This window comes from Castor canadensis, chromosome 17 (assembly GCF_047511655.1).
Source record: "Castor canadensis chromosome 17, mCasCan1.hap1v2, whole genome shotgun sequence".
NCBI classification, from domain to species: domain Eukaryota; kingdom Metazoa; phylum Chordata; class Mammalia; order Rodentia; family Castoridae; genus Castor; species Castor canadensis.
The window spans coordinates 40700428-40718220 of record NC_133402.1 but is presented as its reverse complement, the minus strand read 5'-3'; the positions used below and the strand labels follow the sequence as shown (position 1 = coordinate 40718220).

At 38.3% G+C, this 17793-nt stretch overlaps 1 protein-coding gene across 3 annotated transcripts in view; it reads left to right on the top strand.

Moving 5' to 3' along the window:
- Window positions 1–17793, top strand: part of Scn11a (sodium voltage-gated channel alpha subunit 11) — a 113371-nt gene that overhangs the window by 58539 nt on the left and 37039 nt on the right. For all 3 annotated transcript variants that reach the window (XM_074059061.1, XM_020178466.2, XM_074059060.1), the window contains 2 exons: window positions 8702–9067; window positions 10689–11123. In XM_074059061.1, coding sequence (XP_073915162.1) covers window positions 8702–9067; window positions 10689–11123 — 801 coding nt within the window. The remainder of the gene's footprint in view (window positions 1–8701; window positions 9068–10688; window positions 11124–17793) is intronic.

The following is a 17793-nucleotide window of genomic DNA, read 5'->3' as shown; positions in this document are numbered from 1 at the left end:
ACATATAAAATAGGTTCGTTTCAATAGCCCCAAAGTCTTTTTCTTTCTTTCTCTGTTTCTCACTTTCTCTGTTTCTCTCTCTCTCTCTCTCTCTCTCTCTCTCTCTCTCTCTCTCTCTCTCTCTCTCTCTCTCTCTCTTCTCTTTGTTTTCTTTGCTGTACTGGAGTTTGAACTCAGGGCCTGCACCAGCCCTGTTTTGTGAGGGTTTTTTTCAAGACAGGGTCTCACAAACTGTTTGCTCAGGCTAGCTTCAAACCATGATCCTCCTGATCTCTTCCTCCTGGCTGTAAGCCACTGGTACCTGGCTCTTCCTTTCTTATTTTTATTCTTTTAAAAAATTTATTTTAATTGACACATAACATTTTCTCCATGTTTATGGTTACCATGCTATGTTTCAGTGCGTGTGTACACTGTGTGATGCTCAAAGCAGGGTGCTTACACCATGATTCAAATATCTCATTTTTTGTGCTGAAATTACTCAAAATCCTTTCTTCTACTTTTTCTTCAACTATACAGTGCATTATAGTAATCTACAGACATTATGCTGTGCAGAATTCCAGAATTTATTTCTCCCATAATTTTATCACCCATTGGTCAACCTTTCCTCATCTGCTCTTCATCACACCTTCCTCTCTCTACTCGCTCTAGCCTCTAGTATCCACCATTTCACTCTCAACTTCTTTTATCTCTCTTTAGTGGTATTGCAGTTTGAACTCAGGGCCTCACACTTGCTAGGCAAGCATTCTGTCACTTGAGCCACACCTCCAGTCCTCAACTTCTTAGATGAACTAAGAAGTTTTAGACTCCACATTTGAGTAAGATCATGTGATATTTATCTTTCTGTACCAGACTTATTTTATTTATAATGACTCCTATTTCATCCATGTTGTCATAAATGAAAGGATTCCAACTTTTTATGGCTAAATAATATTCTGTTGTGTGCAGACACACATCACATTTTCTTTACCCATTCACCAAGTGATAGATACCTGTGTTGTTTCCATGTCTTGGCTTTTGTGAATTCTGCTGTAGTAAATCAATTCAGCACACTGACTTTCTTTCCTTTGGGTATATACTCAGCAGTGGGGTTGCTGGATTATATGGTAGTTCTGTTTCTAGTGTCTTGAGGGACTTCCATTCTGTTTACCAGTAATGGCTGTAATACTTTACATTCTGCCAGCAGTGTACAGGGCTCGCTTTTCTCCACGTCTTCTCTAGCACTTGTTATCTTTTGTCTTTTTGATAACAGCCATTCTACCTGAGGTGAGGCAAAAGATAACTCATAGTGATTTTGACTTACATTTCCCTGATGATTAGTGATGTTGAGCATTTTTTCACATACACATTGGTCATTTGCATGTCTTCTTTTGAGAAATATTTATTAGGAGTATTGCCCATTTAAAAATCAGGTTTTTTGCTGTTGAGTTTTTTGAGTTCTTCACATGTTCTGGGTATTTTCCTCTTGTCAGATACACAGCTTGTAAATATTTGCTCCTATCCTGTAGGTGGTTTCTTCACTCTATTGATGGTTTCCCTTCTGTGTAGGAGTTTTTATTTTGATTCACTCCTGTTTGTTCCTTTTTGCTTTTGTTTCCTCTGTCATTGGAGTCTGGTGAAAAAACAGTCTTTGCCTAGTTCAATGTCCTAAAGTGTCTTCTGTTTTCTTCTAGTAGTTTTATAATTTGAGGTCTTATATTTAAGTCTTTAATATAGTTTGGGTGATTGGTTTTTGTCTGTGGTTGGTTTTTTTTTTTTTTGAGACAGGGTCTCACTATGTAGCCCAGGCTGGCCTCATACTCATGAGCCTCTGGCCTCAACCTCCTGAGTGTTGGGATTGCAGATATAATGCACCGATCCTGGTGATGTCTTTTATTTTATGACTTTTGCATAAAATAAGAGGTATGAGTCTAGTTTCATTCTTTTGCATATGGATATCCAATTTTCTTGGCACCATTTATAAAAAAGATTATCCTTTCCTCAATGTGTGTTTTTTGTAGCTTTGTTGAAGATCAATTGGCTATAGATGCCTCGTTTTACTTCTAAGTTCTCAATTCTGTTCCATTGGTCTACGTGTATGTTTTTATGCCAATATCTTGCTTTTTGGGTTGCTATAACTTTGTAGTATATTTTATAGTATAACATCTTAACTTGGGTATTATACCTCTTGCTTTGTTCTTTTTGCTCAGGATTGCTTGTCTATTTGAGGTCCTTTTGTGATTCCATACAAATTTTAGGATTTTTTTTCTAGTTCTATGAGTAATATAATTGGTATTTTGAATCTGTAGATTATTTTGGGTTGTTTGTTTTCTTTCTTTTTTCTTTTTTGGCAATACCGAGGTTTGAACCCAGGGCCTCATGCTTGCTAGGTAAGAACTCTACCACTTGAGCCACTCCACCAGCTCTGGGTTGTATGCACATTTTAACAGTATTGATTCTTCCAATTTGTGAACGTAGAATATCTTTCCATTTTTCAATTTTTATCTTTCCATTTTCAATTTTTTCACCAATGGCTTTTGATTTAGATTGTAGAAATATTTTACCCTTTTGGTTAAATTTATTTGTAGGTATTTATTTATTGTAGCTATTGTATAGAATTGCTTTCTCAATTTCTTTTTCAGATAATTTGCTACTGGTATATAGAAACACTACTGATTTTCATATCTTGCAACTTTTTTTTTTGGTGGTAATGGGGTTTGAACTCATGGCCTTGTGCTTTCTAAGCAGGTACTCTACCACCTGTGCTATGCCCCAACCCTTTTTGCTTTCATTCTTTTTGAGATAGGGCTTCACATTTATGCCCTAGCCAGCCTGGACCATGGTCCTATTTATGCTTCCCACATACCTGGGATAACAGGCACATGCCACCATGCCCAGTTTTTATTGGTTGAGGGGGATCTTGTGAACTTTATTGCCCAGGCAGGCCTCAATATCCACCTCCTGAGTAGCTATTATTACCGCATGAGCTACTGTTCCCAGTTGTATACTGAAACTTTTTATTAGTTCTAATAGTTTTTAGGTGGAGTCTTTTCAGGTGGGGATTTCTATGTATACTCTGTAAGATGTCCGTGACATCTTAGCTTCTTCCTTTCCAATTTGGATGTCTTTTATTTCTTTCTCTCACCTATTGTCTTGGCTAGGACTTAACTATGTTGTATAAAAGTGATGAGAGTGGGCATCCTTGCCTGGTTCTAGATCTTAGGGGGTATCCTTTGCCTTTTCCCCTATCAGAATGATGTTGACGGTGGGTTTGTCAAATACAGCCATTGTGTTGAGGATTGTTCCTTGTTTGCCTAATCTGTTTAGAGTTTTTATCCTGAAGAGATGCTGATTTTATTGAATGTGTTTTCTTCATCTGTTGAGATGAGTATATGGTTTGATATCTTCATCCTATTGATGTGGTGTATCACATTTTTCAATTCGAGTACATTGAACCATCTCCAGGGTGAATCCCACTTTATCATGTTGAATAATATTTTGAATGTGCTTTTAGATTTGGTTTGATAGTATTTTGTTGAGGATTTTTGCATCTATGTTCATCAGGAAAAGTGGCCTATAACTTTCTTTTTTTGTGTGTCTTTGTCTAGCTTTTAGGAAATGCTGGTCTTTAAAAAAATTTTTTTTTTTGAAATGCCAGCCTTATAGAATGAATTTGAAAGAATTTCATCCTCATTTTTTTGGTATTATTTGAGAAGGATCAGCATTAATTCATGTTAGTTTTTCTTTAATCTTAACTCTTCCAGTATCAACTCGGAGTCCAAAGGCCAGAGTCTTACACATGAGTGGGACTCAGGCAGACCCATCCTGAGACAAATGGCCTCCAACTGAGTCTGCAAAATCAAATGAGTTATTTACTTCCAAAACACAATGGTGAGGGCTGGGGGTGTGACTCAAGTAGTAGAGTGTCTGCCTAGCAAGCATGAGGGTCCTCAATTCAATCCCCAGTACTGCCAGAAATAAGCAATGATGCATTAATATGGTCAACAGAAAAAGCATAAAAATAAATTAGCATTAAAAAAGCAAAATGGTGGGATAGGCATCAGACAGACATTTCCATTTCAAAAGGAAGAGGGCTGGGGGCATGGCTCAAGTGGCCTGCCTTGAAGTCCTGAGTTCAAACTCCAGTATCCCCAAATAAAAGTTGGAGGAGAAATAGGTGAGAAGAAAAGGGTAATGGGTCCCAAATAGTCTAGAACCCAATAAGGTAAACAATATAAACTTTTTTTTTCTAATTCTTTTTTTTTTAATTGAGGTTTGAACTTAGGTCCTCATACTTGCTAGGCATGTGCTCTACCATTTGAGCTACCCCTCCTCCAGCTTTTTTTCTAATTCTTGAACATGATTTGTTTTACCATTTCTCTAGACAAATCCTGTAAAGATATTTTTTTTTCAGATGTTTTTCCTTTATTATTGTGATGCATGGGGGTACATTGTGCCATTTACACAGGTATTGCAATGTGTCAAATATATCATACATGAATTCACCCCCTCAATCATTCTCCTTCATCCCTCCCCTCTCCAAGTTCCTGGAGTAGTTTCAATAGGTATCATTTTTGCATTTACTTACATGTGTACACATTTTATCGCACCATACTCACCCTCCTACCCACTTTCCTGAACACCTTCCTCCTCCCACTGGTACCACCCCTCCCCTGGGGGCAGGGCTTGTTCTGCCCTCCTGTTCTTTGATTTTGTAGGATTTTTTTTTGAGACAGAGTCTTGCGATGCAGTCTGGCTTTGAGCTCAGGGCTACATGATTGCAAATAAGTGCTCTACAGGCCACACCTGCAGTCCATTTTGCTCTGGTTATTTTGGAGGTGGGGTCTTGCAAACTATTTGCCCAGGTTGTCCTCGAACTGTGATCCTGCTGATCTCAGCCTCCCAAGTAGCTAGGATTACAGGCATGAGCCACCAGCTCTGCCTTGGTCTCCTGAGGGCTGAAATTACAGGCACATACCACTATGTTTGGTTTAGGGAAGGGATTTTTTTTTTTTTTTTTTTTTGGTGGTACTGGGATTCGAGCTCAGGGCCTCATGCTTGCTAGACAGACTTTCTACCCCTTGAGCCACTCTTCCAGCCCAACATCAACTCTAAAAGCAAAGAATAATCTTCACTGACTCCATGTCTGACATCCTAGACACTGGAATAAGGAGGCTTCCAGAGCTCTGGAGCACCCATCCCCATGGCTTGACTAAGTTTAGCCCAGGCAGCAGTTCTCCTAGGCTTAGATTGAACATTCATAGTTACAGGTTTTTTGAGGCAGGGAGGTGTCTCAAGGGCAACCACACCTCTGTGACGAGGCATTGCCCTCGTAGGATCTTGGTATTAGCTCCACTCCTGTGACAATCTCTGCCTGGTTGATGCACAGATGACACGCACAGGAATTTCAGGTGCTCAGGGTTCTTGAGCCTGCTCTGAGAATGAAAGCACAGACAGACTCTAACCGCAGAGGTCGGAAAGATTTTATTTGTAGAGAATTTAGTTGGAGAAAAGAGAAGAGAAAGACTGCATATTGGAGAATGCAGGGGGACCCAGAAACCAGTGATCCCATGGGCCAGGGTAGGGAGTGGGGTTTTATAGCCTATTTTTGCATTGCCTGATGGCAGGAGATGCCTTTCAGATGCAAACAGGCATTTCCTAAGGAGGAGAAGTGTCTCCTTGACCACTTATTGCCTTTTGGGACCTCCTGCAGTCCATCCTTCAGTCCTTCATAGTCACCCATGCTGTGCCCCTACAACTCTTGCATTCTGTGTGCCTGCAGAATTAGTCCCATGCAGACACCACCTTCTAGAGTGCAGGCATAAGCCACACCTGGGCCTGCTTAAGCCATGGCTAGAGTAACCGAGAAGCAGTTCACCTGAATGAAGGGAGCAGAGACCCTATGTAGCTCTGGGCAATGAGTCCCTTCTGACCCCAAGGTCCTTTCTCCCATTGTGTTGATGGATAGCTTCCTTCTTTCCACATAAAACTGTTTAGCAAATGGTTGCTTGGTCACACTCTTAATATTCTCTCCAAAACATACTTTTTGACTCTTTACAAGATTAGGCTGCAAATTTTCCAAACCTTTCTGATCTGCTTTAATCCTTTTAATTACACATTCTGCCTTTAAGTCTTTCCTTCAGCACCTCACAGCATGCAGTTAAAAGTAGCCACAAGGCTACTGCTGCTTAGATATTTCTTCTACCAGATATCCTGGTTCATTTCTCTTAAGTTCTGCATGTCTTAGACTGAGGACCCAATTCTGCTAAGTTCTTGGCAACTGTATAACATGGATGGCCTTTATTCTAGTTCCCAATGTCTTATCCTCATTTCTGTATGAGACCTCACAGTGTGACTTACTGTTCATATTTCCACCAGCATTCTGGTTGTGATCCCTTAAGTTATCTCAAGATCAGACTGTCTCAACATCTCTCTTCCTCTGAACCCTCACTGGAGCCACACTTGTTGCTCCTTTCATGGAAATCTAGACTTTTCTATCATTCTCCTCCTGATTCTTACAGCTCACACCCATTAGTCAGTGCCAAAGCAAGGTCCATGTTTTCAGGTGTTCCTTATAGTAATAGTCCCATTCTCAGTACCAACTTTTCTGCCTTAGTCCATTTCCTGATATCATAGATAATTATCAAAGGGTAAGTTCATTTGACTTTCAGTCCTAGAGGCTGGCGAGTCCAAGAGCATGCACCAACATCTGGTGAGAACCTTCGCACAGCATCATAAAATGGCAGGAAGGACAAGCACGCACACAAGACCGTGGACTAAGGTGAACTTAGCCTTTTCTCTGAGACTCTTCCTGCCATAGCTAACCCACTCCCACAGTAATGGCAATAATCTGTGCATGAAGGCAGAGCCTCCCATGACCTAATCACCTCTTAAAAGTCCCACCTATTACAGTGGCAATTAAATTTCTACATGAATTGTGTGTGGGGGGGGAACATTCAAACCATAAAAACTTGAAAGAGGACAACTCTTTCAAATTTCAAAGATACTTAACTTTTTTCTTGAGTGGAAAGGATTCCTAGGCTGTAGAGTAAGACACTTGGCTCAGTTATCTAAGTGTGCATTTTATGCTTTATAATATTACATATATAATATGTAATAAAATAATTTTGTATTAAAAGGCTACACTGCTCAACATTAGGTATTATTAGGCTGCTCTACTAATATATTATTGGTGCTTGGGTGAAAAAAGTTACATTTGCTTCACCATTGTTGAGGCACATTACAGCCATACTCTCAGATGAGGAAGTTTTTGGCATCTGCATGTGACAGGACAACCACAGTTTCTCAGGGGATATGCCAACTCCCCTTTGAGTAGACAATCGTAATCCTTCTCTTTGGGTGTAAGTCTTCCTGGTTTTCAGTTTCCATCTCCCTGTGCTTTGGAGTGAAACCATCAGTTTGAAGAGGAAGATAGCCTTGAAACAGGGTTGTAAAACAGGGTAAACTGTCAATTAAAAGCTGTAACCTCAGACAGAGCTGTGAGGAATTGCCCATTAGAGCCATGCAAAAGTTTGGGACCGAGATGAAAGGCACCATGCAGAGATAAGCACCCATTCCTGCCTTCCTTTGTCTCCACTTGTAAATAAACTTTCCAAAGCAGGCCTCCCCTGCTGTTCTTATCTAAACTTTAGGTCTCTAACCCACTACTGGCCCTACTTTATGGGAGAGCACATTCCTTGTAACCTGGTACCCTGCACTGCCTTTTAAATATCCTGTGAATCCTTTGTTCAGGGCTCAGACACAGTTATAAGTCTGGGCCTGCTGACGTAAAATTAAAATCTGAGTTCTCCACTCCTCCGAGTGTCGCTTGGTTTCTCCTCTGACTATATTGCCACAACAAGTTTACATTAAAAGTTAATATAAGGTGTAACCTATGAAAATAGTTGCTGTGTTTTCTCTAAGGTTATTTCCAGGAACTTCTGTGAGGTTGCATAAAAAAAATTTCTCTTTGGAAAAAGTATACCTGTCTAGAATAGGTGCTCACCTAGACTCTCCTGGGTATAAAATGTCATATTTTACTCTCATCATTGTTTTAAGGTTTACATTCAAACTTGTGGCCTGAATTACATAAAGCAGGAAATAGCAAACTTTTTCTGTAAAGGGTCAAATATAGTAAGTTTTCAGCCTTCCAGGTAATTTGGTCTCTCACAACTGTTACACTAGCCATCATAACACAAAAGTAGCCATAGACTTTCAAATACCAATGAACATGGCTTGTTCTGATAAAACTACTTACAGACATTGAAATTTGAACTTCATATGATTTTCGTGTGCCGTGAAACCTTCTTCTTCTGGTTATTTTTTATTATTTTAAATGTAAAAAACTCTTCTCTCAGGTTACACAGAAACAGGCATTGGGCTGGATTTGTCCCCTGGGCCTTTGTTTGATAACATCTGGTACATTATACAGAATTCTAAAACACTCATTTTATATAATAAACATGCACATTCAATCACCACACTGAACCCAAAATTGTTATCATTAAAAAATTAGAATAAATATTTTCATTTTCAATAGCAGGAGATATGGGTGAGCACTGGATTAAAACAGGAAGTTGGTGTGTATGTGCAGGATGGGTTTGCTTAGACAAGAGTTTTTAAAGTTCTAGCACCATGGTTTAGAATGGTCATTTGTTTTGTACATGAGCACCACAGTTTGTCCTTAATTGGCTTTTCTTTCATTTTTGTTTGTCTATTTTTACAGCTGAGGGTCTTCAAGTTAGCCAAATCCTGGCCAACTTTAAACACACTAATTAAGATAATTGGCCACTCTGTCGGCGCTCTCGGAAACCTGACTGTGGTCCTGGCCATCGTGATCTTTATTTTCTCAGTCGTGGGCATGCAGCTTTTTGGCACTAAATTCTGTTCCGTAAAGAGTGCAAACTTCTGCATTGCTGAAGAGTCCTGTGAACGGCGCTGGCACATGGGAGATTTCTACCACTCCTTCCTGGTGGTGTTCCGCATCCTCTGTGGGGAATGGATAGAAAACATGTGGGAGTGTATGAAGGAGGCGGAATCATCTTTGTGTGTCATTGTCTTTGTGTTGATCATGGTGATAGGCAAACTTGTGGTGAGTTTCTCAGATTTTTTTTCCGTAAAGAAAACAAAACATGTCTCTCAAATGCATTTGGTCCTTTTGCAATACTTTGCTTGTGAAAATTGTTATTCTAAATATAATACCAATAAGTCTCACAATCTCCCTTTGAATTTGGTTTGAAGAACGTATAAGAAGCCTGAAACAAAAGTTCCTCGACACGTAGGGTTCATGTTGAACAATGCCCAGTACCTAGTCAATTCAAGATGATTATTCTAAGAAAATCATATTCTCTTGCCAGTGATTAACTATAAGGTAAGGGTTTGTGACTTAATTTGGTCAATAAGATGTAAAGAAATGCCCACTGGGAAAACATGGGAAAGATTTCTTGTTATTGAAAATAAATATGAGAAATTGGTCCTTTTATTTCTTCTGAGCCATTTTATGACTGTGACCCCTGGGGAAGCTGTAAATATTATGAACCAGCCTGAAACAAAGGCAGCACCTGTCTGTATGTCATACTGGGCCCCTGTTCTACTTTCAGACTTCTTGTTATGCTACATATGTTTATGGTGTTTGGTGTCTTGCATCTGTTACTGGCAGCTGAAAGTGTAGATATTTATGGAGAGGCTAACTGGGTTCATATCAGTGAAGATATGAAGAGACAGAAGACACAGGATCTTTGAGCACAAGCTCTTCAGAATCAAGTTAAGACCATCATACAAATATGTTAACTATCTACACAAGATATCTTTATCCTAGATAGCTAATAAATGGTGGGCATAGCCAGTAAGTGACAAAAAGTTCAGAAGGGCAGCACATCACTAATGGGAGTAGGAAAGGATTTGGAGAAGACATGGTACTTGAAAAGACCTCTGTAGAGGCAAGGAGGACTTAGACAAACAGAGGAGAACTTGAGTGAAAGACCTGGGATGGAATTCCCATAATGAAGCTAAGGACCAGGTCCACATCACTCACACCCAGTGGGTGCTTCTCCCCAAGTTCCTGAGAGCCAGAAACAAGGAATGTGGATATAAAAATGATGAATTGGAAGGTGTAGAATTGTGAGCAAAAAGCTCACATAAGAAGCTCTTAGGACAACCTGAATTTACAGTGATATGTGCTTAAAGGGAGAGTGGCAGATTTGGTCCAAACCCCTGGGGGTTAGCCCTGTTACCTCTTTGAAGTTAGGGCAGCAGGGCTAAAGAGACTGTACCAAGCATACCGTCTCTCACATCGGGCAAACATTAAGGGGTTGCACAGTGGTGTGGCTATTGGATGAGTTCCATGTGGGCATTCTAGCACAAGTCTAAGCTTGTGATTCAGCTGATCCTCGAGTTACATAACCATGTGATGACAACCCCTCTTTGCTTTACCCTGGCCATGGTCGACACATAGTTTTTGGTTCTATTTAGATAAACTGAATTTGAATGTTTGCATCCTTTCACTTCAATTTTTCTCTTGTCTTACTGTCCCTATTCCTTCCTCGATCTTCACATTTTAAACTTTATTTTATAGATGACCATCCTTGTAAGATTACAGGACATAGAAGTCAAATGGACTTTGTCTTGACTCGGGGAAAATTTGTTTTGGACACTCATTGTCCCTTTTCCTTGGCTAAGTTTCTCATGCCCTTTATCGCTCACCCTGCCCTCAGGTGCTGAACCTCTTCATTGCCTTACTGCTCAATTCCTTCAGCCAGGAGGAGAAAAATGGAAACTCAGAAGGAGAAGCCAGGAAAACTAAAGTTCAGTTAGCCATGCAACGGTTCCACTGGGCTTTTTCTTTTCTGATACACACTCTTGAGCATTTCTGTTGCAAGCAGTGCAGGAGGCAAAACTTACCAAAGCAAAATGAGGTAACAGGAAACTCTACTACAGACAGCAAAGACATTATCCCTTTGGTCACAGAGTTGAAAAGGGGATCAGAGCCCTGGGAGGAACTTGATGTGGTGACTCCTTCTGCATGGAGGACTTCAGGCATTGGGCACAATCAGACTCAGTTGGCTCCACTTGCAGAGGAAGAGGATGACACTGAATATCCTGATGAAGACAACACCCTGCCCATCACACGACCTGATGCTGACAAACAGGTATAAAGGTTGTATGTCAACTTAGAGGTATCAGCACTATCATAGGGCATTTGTTGCCTGCATTGATTTGAGCACTGAGCAGAGATGAGAAGGGCATGAAATGTGACAGCTGCCCTTAAACACCATGTACACATTTGAGGGCAAGTTTCAATCATAGTCCTGCACTTGTGACACAGTGGGTCATAAGGAGCAAGATCAGAACAGGCTGGGGCAACAGAAGAAGAAAGTGCCTTTGGTTGAACACTATAAGAAGTGTAGCATGGGGTGGGGCTGAAAAAGTCAGAAAGACTTTTTTTTTTTTTAAGTCAGAAAGTGAAGTGGTTCTCACAGTAAAAGAGACAGTGATGGTAACACAGGGACCAGTCTCAAGGTTGAGAAGTGGTGGGAGATGAAGGCTGTCAGGGACCATGAGATCAATGGATACTGTATAAGTCTGTTCAAGCTGATATAACAAAATACCATGGACCAGGGGGCTTCTAAACAACAGAAATTAATTTCTCACATTCCTAGAGGCTGGGAAATCCAAGATCAAGGTGTCATTGGATTCAGGTCTGACAAGGATCAGTTTTCTGGTCCTTACTATGTCCACTCATGGTAGCATATGAGCACCAGAAGGCAAACCAGCTCTCTTGAGCCTCCTTGAATCCCAGAGCTGCCATGATTTAACACCTCCCAAAGGGCTCACCTCTTTTTAAATTGTTTTTCCCCATTTAAAATAGCATGTACTCATTGTACAGGAGGGGATTCCTGGTGATCATTCCTAATAACCTTACATTATACATTGGTTAGATTGCCCCCATAACTCTCCTAACCCTGCCCTGCAACCCTCTTCCCTGCCCCACTTAAAGCAATTGCAAGAGTTTTCATTGTTCTATTTCATATAGGTATATGAAGTTCATCCACCATATACCCTCATCTTAATCTCCTCCATTTACCCTCCCTCTCCCACAAGTACCCCCCCAACACACACACACACACACACACACACACACACACTCACTGTACCTATTTTACAGTCCTGTCTTTCATTATTAATTTCAAAGTCAGTGTTCAAAAGGATTTCTTGATGTATCCCCACTGTGAATATGCTTTACTTTGGTCAGTTCAACCCCTTCCATTACTCTCCCTTACCCCTTCCCTCCCACCTCCCATTATCCAACAGTTTTCACCACGTATCATTATATCTTCTTCCTGCACAGATGTAATGTATTTTGATATTGTTGACCATCATTCTCTTTTCTTCATCCTCCTCTGAGTTCCATAGAGTATTTCCACTATTACAAACATGCTCTACATATAAATTTGTATGTGATCATGTTTGTTTTTGTGTGTATGTTTATCTTTTGTATCTATCTTCCACATATGACAGAAAACATGCAGCCTTTGTCTTTCTGAGCCTGGATTCCTTCATGATGTGTATATGTATACATGTAACATTTTCCTGATCCATTCATCAGTTGTAGGGCATCTGGGTTGTTTCTATACCTTGGCTATTGTGAATAGTGCTATAATAAACATGGCTCTTTATTGTAACCTAACTTATACACCTTTGACTACGTCTCTAGAAGTTAGAAGTGGTATTGCTGGATCATATGGCAGTTCTATAACGCTTTCCATAATGGTTGTACTAATTTGTGTTCCCACCAACAATAGGTAAGGGCTCCTGTTTTGCTCCATCCTTGACAACATGTTGCTGTTTGTGTTCTTGATGATAGCCATTCTAACTGTGGTAAGATGAAATCTTAGTGTAGTTTTGGTTTGCATTTCTTTTATGGCCAGGGAAGTTGGACACTTCTTCATGTATTTATTGGCCATTTGTACCAATAAAATGTCCTATTTAATTCCTTTGAAAAGTCCTTATTCGATTCATGTGCCCATTTTCTTCATTGGGATGTTGATTCTTTAAGGGTTGAGTTTTTTGAGTTCCCTGTAGATTCTGGATTTTAGTATTTTATCAGGTAAATATCTGGCAAAGATTTTCTTCCATTCTGTGTGCTCTTAATTCTTGTGATTTGTTTCCTTTGCTGTGCAGAAGCTTTTTAGTTTGCTGTAGTCCCATTTGTTCATCCTTTTTGCTGAATCATTGGAGTTCTATTTGAAGCCTATGCCTATATGTTCCAGTATATTTCCTACCATTTCCTGTAGTTATTTTAAAGTTTCAGGCCTTCTATTGAGGTCCTTAATGCACTTCAAGTTGGTATTTTTATGGGGTAAGAGACATGGATCTAGTTTCAGTTTTTTGCATGCAGATACCCAGTTTTCCCAGTAACATTTGTTGAAGAGGCTGTTTTCTCCATGTATTTTTGCCGACTTTGTCAAAAATCAGGTGGGTGTAGCTGCATGGATTTATACCTGGGGCTTCTGTTCTGTTGGTCTTCCTGTCTGTTTTGGTGCCAGTACCATGTTGATTTTATTTCCATGGCACTGTAGTGCAGTTTGAAGTCAAGAATTGTGATGCCTCCAGCATCGCTCTTTTTTGCCCAATGTTGCCTTGGCTATTCAAGGCCTTTTGTATTTCCATATGAACTTTAGGGATGGTTTTTTTGATCTCTGTGATGAATGTCATTGGAATTTTGATGGGGATTGAATTGAACATGTAGATTGCTTTTGGTAATATGGTCATTTTCACAATATTGATCCTACCAATCCAGGAGCATGGGAGATCTTTTCATCTTCTGTAGACTTTCTTTGATTTCTTTCTTTAGTAGTTTATAGTTTTCATTGTAGAGGTCTTTCACTTCCTTTTAACGTTTATTCGGGAGTTTTTTTTTTTTCTTGAGGCTATTGTAAATGGAATTGCTTTCTTATATTCTTTCTTAGTCTGTTCATTGTTGGTATGTGGAAAGGCTACTGATTTTTGTGTACTGATTTTGTATCCTGCTACTTTGCTGAAGGTGTTTCTGATGTTTAGTAGTTTTTTTAGTCTTTTAGGTATAAGATCAGGTCATCTGCAAATAGGAATAGTTTGACTTCTTCCTTTCTTATATGAATTCTTTTTGTTTCTTCTTCCTGTCTTATTGCTCTGGTTAGGAATTCCAGGACTAGGTTGAATAAGAGTGAAGAGAGTGGACACCCTTGTCTCATTCGTGATGTTAGAAGAAGTGGTTTTAGTTTTTTCCCCATTTAGTATGATGTTGGCTATAGGCTTGTCATATATAACCTTTACTATGTTGAGGTACATTCCTTCTATCCTTAGTTTCATCAGAGCTATTGTCATGAAAGGATGTTGAGTTTTGTCAAAGACTTTTTCTGCATCTATTGAAGGCCTCATCTCTTAATAGTATCACCTTGGAGGTTAGGATTTCAGTGCATAAATTTTGGAGGGAAACATTAGACCATAACAGATGCACTAAATAAACTGGGGGCTTGCCTTCGAATGCAACAGAGGCTGCTTGTATATTCCTGTTGCATAGTTTTTCCTTTATGTGTTTGTCTGACTGTGGTATCAAAATGGGTCTCTCAAATGTGGATCTCATTAAATGAGTTGAGAAGTCTTATCCTCTTCTATTTCTGAAACAGTGCAAGTATAATTGGTATTATTTTTTTTTCTAATGTAGATGGAATCCATCAATGAAGCCACCTGTACCTAGAGTTGTCTTTTATGGAATATTTGTGTTACAAATTCAATTTTTAATAGATAAAAGACTAGTTAGGCTTTCTATTTTTTTGTTCTTGTTTGGTTAATTTGTGTGCTTTAGAAATTAGATTATAGAATTTATGGGCATTAAGTTGTTCATAAAATCTTCTTGCTCTTCTTTTAGTGTCTGTAGTGATGTTTCCTCATGCATTAGTAATATTGGTCATTTGTATCTTCTATTCAGTGTATATAGAAGTTTTTCAGTTTTCTTGGTATTTTCAAAGAATTAGCCTTTGGTTTTATTTTTCTTCATTTGTGCATTTCATGGATTTCTGCTTTTTTCTTAAATTTCTTCCATCTACTTACTATGTGTTTAACTTATACTTCTTTGTATGGATTCTGAGAGTCTAAGTTTAAGGTTGGGCAAACTACAACTTACGGGCCAGATCTGGTCTACAGCATTTAAAAAATAATGTTTTATGGAAACACAGTCATGTTCAATTGTTTGCATACTGTCTGTGCTGCTCTAATACCAACGTTTCAGAGTTAAACATTCGTAGCAGAGACCACATGATCTGCAAAGCCTAAAATATTTACTTGTTGGCCCTTTAAGGAAAAGTTTATTGATCCCTGGTTTAGATTACTTTTATTCCTAGAACGTCGATAGGAATATTTTCTCTGCCTTAGATTATTGATTTGAGTCCTTTCTTCTTTTCTATTGCAAGTACATAAAGCACTATTTTACCTGCATTCCCCCTAATTTTGTTATGCTGTGTTATTTTCACTTGAATACAAATATTTTCAAACTTATTTTGTGATTTCTGCATTTCACCATCAGTTATAAATAAGGATATTGCTCAATTTTCAAATAATTAGAGATTTTTCTCCTATCTTTTTGTTATTTATTGAAGTTTAAAGTTTTCTTCCAAAGAATATACTCTGTACATTTAGCATACTTTAAATCTTTTTAAATTTATTGAAACATATTTTGTGGTTTTTGCCTGTTAAATTTTTTTTTACATTGTAGCATATAATTTAACATGGTGAATGCTCAATATGCAATAAAAAAAAAATACCCACTTAAAAGGAACCGTTGGGTAAAGTGCTAGATACCTGTCAGTTAGGTTGGGTCGGCTGTTAGTGTTGTTCAAGTCTTTACTCCTCATTGATTTTCTGTTCCCTTCAGATATTAAAAGGGAAGTGTTGCAGTTTTTAGCTGTCATGTGGATTTGTTTATCTGTACTTTTACTTCCACTAAGTCTTTTACTTCATGTTTTTAAAACCTTTGTTGTTAGGTACATACATACTTTGGAGTGTTGTGTGTTCTTGATAAGTTCATCCCTTTATCCTTATGAAATGTTCCCTTTTATCTCTGATAATGTTATTTTTTATAGCTAAAGTGATAGCAAAGTTTATTAGGAAATGAATACTTTTAATAGGCTGAAAGAAAGTCTTCTCTACAACATTATAGTAAAGTTTATTAGAATAGAGGCAGTTTCAGGGGTCATTTCAGAAAGAGGGGTCCTACTTCTGACTCCGGCATAGCTGAAATTATAGGTCACCACTCCCAGCTTTGTTTTTAGATAAGGTCTTTTGAGCTTTTTGCCCAGTCTGGCCTTTAAATGTGATATTTCTGTCTCTGCCTTCCAAGTAACTGGGATTGTAGGTATGCACCACCACACCCAGCCTTCCATTCCAATTTTCTTACATTTAGAAAGAAATCACATTTGCATTTTCTTACATTTAAATACATTTACATGTATTTGCATGCTATGTTTTTTCTCTTTTCATTTTTAATCTATATGTATTCTTATATTTAGAATGTATTTAAATCCTTTTTTCTTATAGGTAATCACTTTATTTTACAATAGTTTTAGGTTTATAGGAAGGTTGTAAAGATAGTACAGAGTTCCCATATATTCGCATCCAGTTCTCCTATTATTTATTTACACTGGTACACTACACAATTAATGAGCTAATTATCACACATTATTAATAAAGTTCATAATTTGTTCATACTTCCTTAGTTTGGTATATAGAAAAGCTTTGGGTTTTTTATGTTGATTTTATATCCTGCCACTTTGCCAAAAATGTTTATTAGATCTAAGAGTTTTTTTGGTGGAGTCTTTAAGGACCTTTATAGGATACTTATAGAATCATGTCATCTACAAACAGGGGCAATTTGACTTCCTCCTCTCCTATTTGCATCCTTTTTATTTCTCTTACCGTATTTCTCTGGCTAAGAATTCTAGCACTATATTGAATAAGAATGGAACAGAGTAGACATCCTTGTCTCACTCCTGATTTTGGGGGAAATGATTTCGGTTTTCCCCATTTAGGATTTATAGGTTTATCATATATAGTCTTTACCATGATGAATTTTGTCAAAGGCTTTTTCTGCACCTATTGAGATGATGTGATTTTTGTCCTTATTTCTGTTTATGTGCTGCATCTTATTCATTGATTTCCATAAGTTGACCCATTCTTGAATCCCTGGAATGAAACCAACTTGATCATGGTGTTTGATCTTTTTAATGTATTGTTGAATTTGGTTTATGGGTATTTTGTTGAGAATTTTTGCAACTATGTTCCTAAGGGAAATGACCTATAATTTTCTTTGTTGTTGTTGTGTCCTTACCTAGTTTTGTATCAGGGTGATATTGACTTCTAGAATGAGTTTGGTGGCATTATTTCCCTTTCTGGTTTCCATAATAGTTTGAAGAACATTGGTGCTAATTCTGCTTTAAAGATTCAGTAATGACTCCATCTAGTTCTGGGCTTTTCTTTTTTGGAAGACTATTATTGTTTTGGTCTCATTGCTCATTATACATCTAAATTGTTTATAACCTCTTGGTAGGTCATATGTGTCTAGAAAATTAATCCATTTCTTCTAGATTTTCTAATTTATTGAATATAACTTTTCAAAATATTTTCTAAAGACTTTCTAGATTTCACTTGTTATAATGCCAGCTCTTTCAACTTTAATTTTATTAATTCAGATATTCTCTCCCTTGCTTTTTGTCAACTTGGCTAAGGGTTTATCAGCCTGCTAATCTTTTCAAATAACCAAGTCTGTGTCTATTAATTCTTTGT